Genomic DNA, 2,500 nt, shown 5'->3' with positions numbered 1-2,500 from the left:
CCCTCTTTCTCTCCCTCCCCTCTCTTTTTCTCCCTCCCCTCTCTCTTTCTCCCTCCCCTCTCCCTTCTAACCTCTTTCTCCCTACCCCTCTCCCTCCCCTCTCCCATCTCTCTCTCTCCCCTCTCCCTCCCCCCCTCCCCCCCCCCCCCCCCCTCTCCCCTCTCCCCTCTCCCCTCTCCCCTCTCTCTCCATCTCCTCCAGTGATGGCTGGGCTGACCGGTATGATGTGACAGATGGATATCAGCAAGAGGCTGCTGGGGGAATCACTATAAAGCTGAAGTCAGCCTACATCCCCTGGTTCGACGACTACTACCTGGCTCTGCAGCCAGATGACAACACCAGGAACCCCTGGTTCACTGAGTTCTGGCAACACCGGTTCCAATGTCGACTGAAGGGACACCCACAGGAGAACACCAAGTACAACCGCACCTGCAATAGTGAGTAGGCTACACAGGCAGATGTGATGAAACTGGTTTGACTGTAGTTGTGTGTAGATGTGCTGAAACTGGAACTGGTTTGACTATAGTTGTGTGTAGATGTGCTGAAACTGGAACTGGTTTGACTGTAGTTGTGTGTAGATGTGCTGAAACTGGAACTGGTTTGACTCTAGTTGTGTGTAGATGTGCTGAAACTGGTTTGACTCTAGTTGTGTGTAGATGTGCTGAAACTGGAACTTGTTTGACTCTAGTTGTGTGTAGATGACCTGAAACTGGAACTGGTTTGACTCTAGTTGTGTGTAGACGTGCTGAAACTGGTTTGACTCTAGTTGTGTGCAGATGTGATGAAACTGGAACTGGTTTGACTCTAGTTGTGTATAGATGTGATGAAACTGGAACTGGTTTGACTCTAGTTTTGTGTAGATGTGCTGAAACTGGAACTGGTTTGACTCTAGTTGTGTATAGATGTGCTGGAACTGGTTTGACTCTAGTTGTGTGTAGATGTGCTGGAATTGGTTTGACTCTAGTTGTGTATAGATGTGCTGGAACTGGTTTGACTCTAGTTGTGTATAGATGTGATGAAACAGGTTTGACTCTAGTTGTGTGTAGATGTGCTGGAATTGGTTTGACTCTAGTTGTGTATAGATGTGCTGAAACTGGAACTGGTTTGACTCTAGTTCTGTGTAGATGTGCTGAAACTGGAACTGGTTTGACTCTAGTTGTGTGTAGATGTGCTGAAACTGGAACTGGTTTGACTCTAGTTGTGTATAGATGTGCTGGAATTGGTTTGACTCTAGTTGTGTAGGGGTGTGCTGAAACTGGAACTGGTTTGACTCTAGTTCTGTGTAGATGTGCTGAAACTGGAACTGGTTTGACTCTAGTTGTGTGTAGATGTGCTGAAACTGGAACTGGTTTGACTCTAGTTGTGTATAGATGTGCTGGAACTGGTTTGACTCTAGTTGTGTATAGATGTGATGAAACTGGTTTGACTCTAGTTGTGTGTAGATGTGCTGGAATTGGTTTGACTCTAGTTGTGTATAGATGTGATGAATCAGGTTTGACTCTAGTTGTGTGTAGATGTGCTGGAATTGGTTTGACTCTAGTTGTGTATAGATGTGCTGGAACTGGTTTGACTCTAGTTGTGTATAGATGTGATGAAACAGGTTTGACTCTAGTTGTGTGTAGATGTGCTGGAATTGGTTTGACTCTAGTTGTGTATAGATGTGCTGAAACTGGAACTGGTTTTTATTTTATTTTTTATTTCACCTTTATTTAACCAGGTAGGCTAGTTGAGAACAAGTTCTCATTTGCAACTGCGACCTGGCCAAGATAAAGCATAGCAGTGTGAACAGACAACACAGAGTTACACAGTTAGTTTGACTCTAGTTCTGTGTAGATGTGCTGAAACTGGAACTGGTTTGACTCTAGTTGTGTGTAGATGTGCTGAAACTGGAACTGGTTTGACTCTAGTTGTGTATAGATGTGCTGGAATTGGTTTGACTCTAGTTGTGTATAGATGTGCTGAAACTGGAACTGGTTTGACTCTAGTTCTGTGTAGATGTGCTGAAACTGGAACTGGTTTGACTCTAGTTGTGTATAGATGTGCTGGAACTGGTTTGACTCTAGTTGTGTATAGATGTGATGAAACTGGTTTGACTCTAGTTGTGTGTAGATGTGCTGGAATTGGTTTGACTCTAGTTGTGTATAGATGTGATGAATCAGGTTTGACTCTAGTTGTGTGTAGATGTGCTGGAATTGGTTTGACTCTAGTTGTGTATAGATGTGCTGGAACTGGTTTGACTCTAGTTGTGTATAGATGTGATGAAACAGGTTTGACTCTAGTTGTGTGTAGATGTGCTGGAATTGGTTTGACTCTAGTTGTGTATAGATGTGCTGAAACTGGAACTGGTTTGACTCTAGTTCTGTGTAGATGTGCTGAAACTGGAACTGGTTTGACTCTAGTTGTGTGTAGATGTGCTGAAACTGGAACTGGTTTGACTCTAGTTGTGTATAGATGTGCTGGAATTGGTTTGACTCTAGTTGTGTATAGATGTGCTGAAACT

The 2,500-nt window shown here is 43.9% G+C and overlaps 1 protein-coding gene across 1 annotated transcript in view; it reads left to right on the top strand.

Annotated features, from left to right (window-relative positions):
• Nucleotides 1-2,500, top strand: part of LOC139551633 (metabotropic glutamate receptor 5-like) — a 77,069-nt gene that overhangs the window by 39,207 nt on the left and 35,362 nt on the right. Inside the window, exon 6 of the mRNA XM_071362900.1 lies at nt 202-437. Coding sequence (XP_071219001.1) covers nt 202-437 — 236 coding nt within the window. The remainder of the gene's footprint in view (nt 1-201; nt 438-2,500) is intronic.

Source organism: Salvelinus alpinus, chromosome 24 (assembly GCF_045679555.1).
Source record: "Salvelinus alpinus chromosome 24, SLU_Salpinus.1, whole genome shotgun sequence".
NCBI lineage: Eukaryota > Metazoa > Chordata > Actinopteri > Salmoniformes > Salmonidae > Salvelinus > Salvelinus alpinus.
The sequence above is the reverse complement of the archived record's forward strand: the minus strand, read 5'-3'. Positions and strand labels throughout refer to the sequence as shown.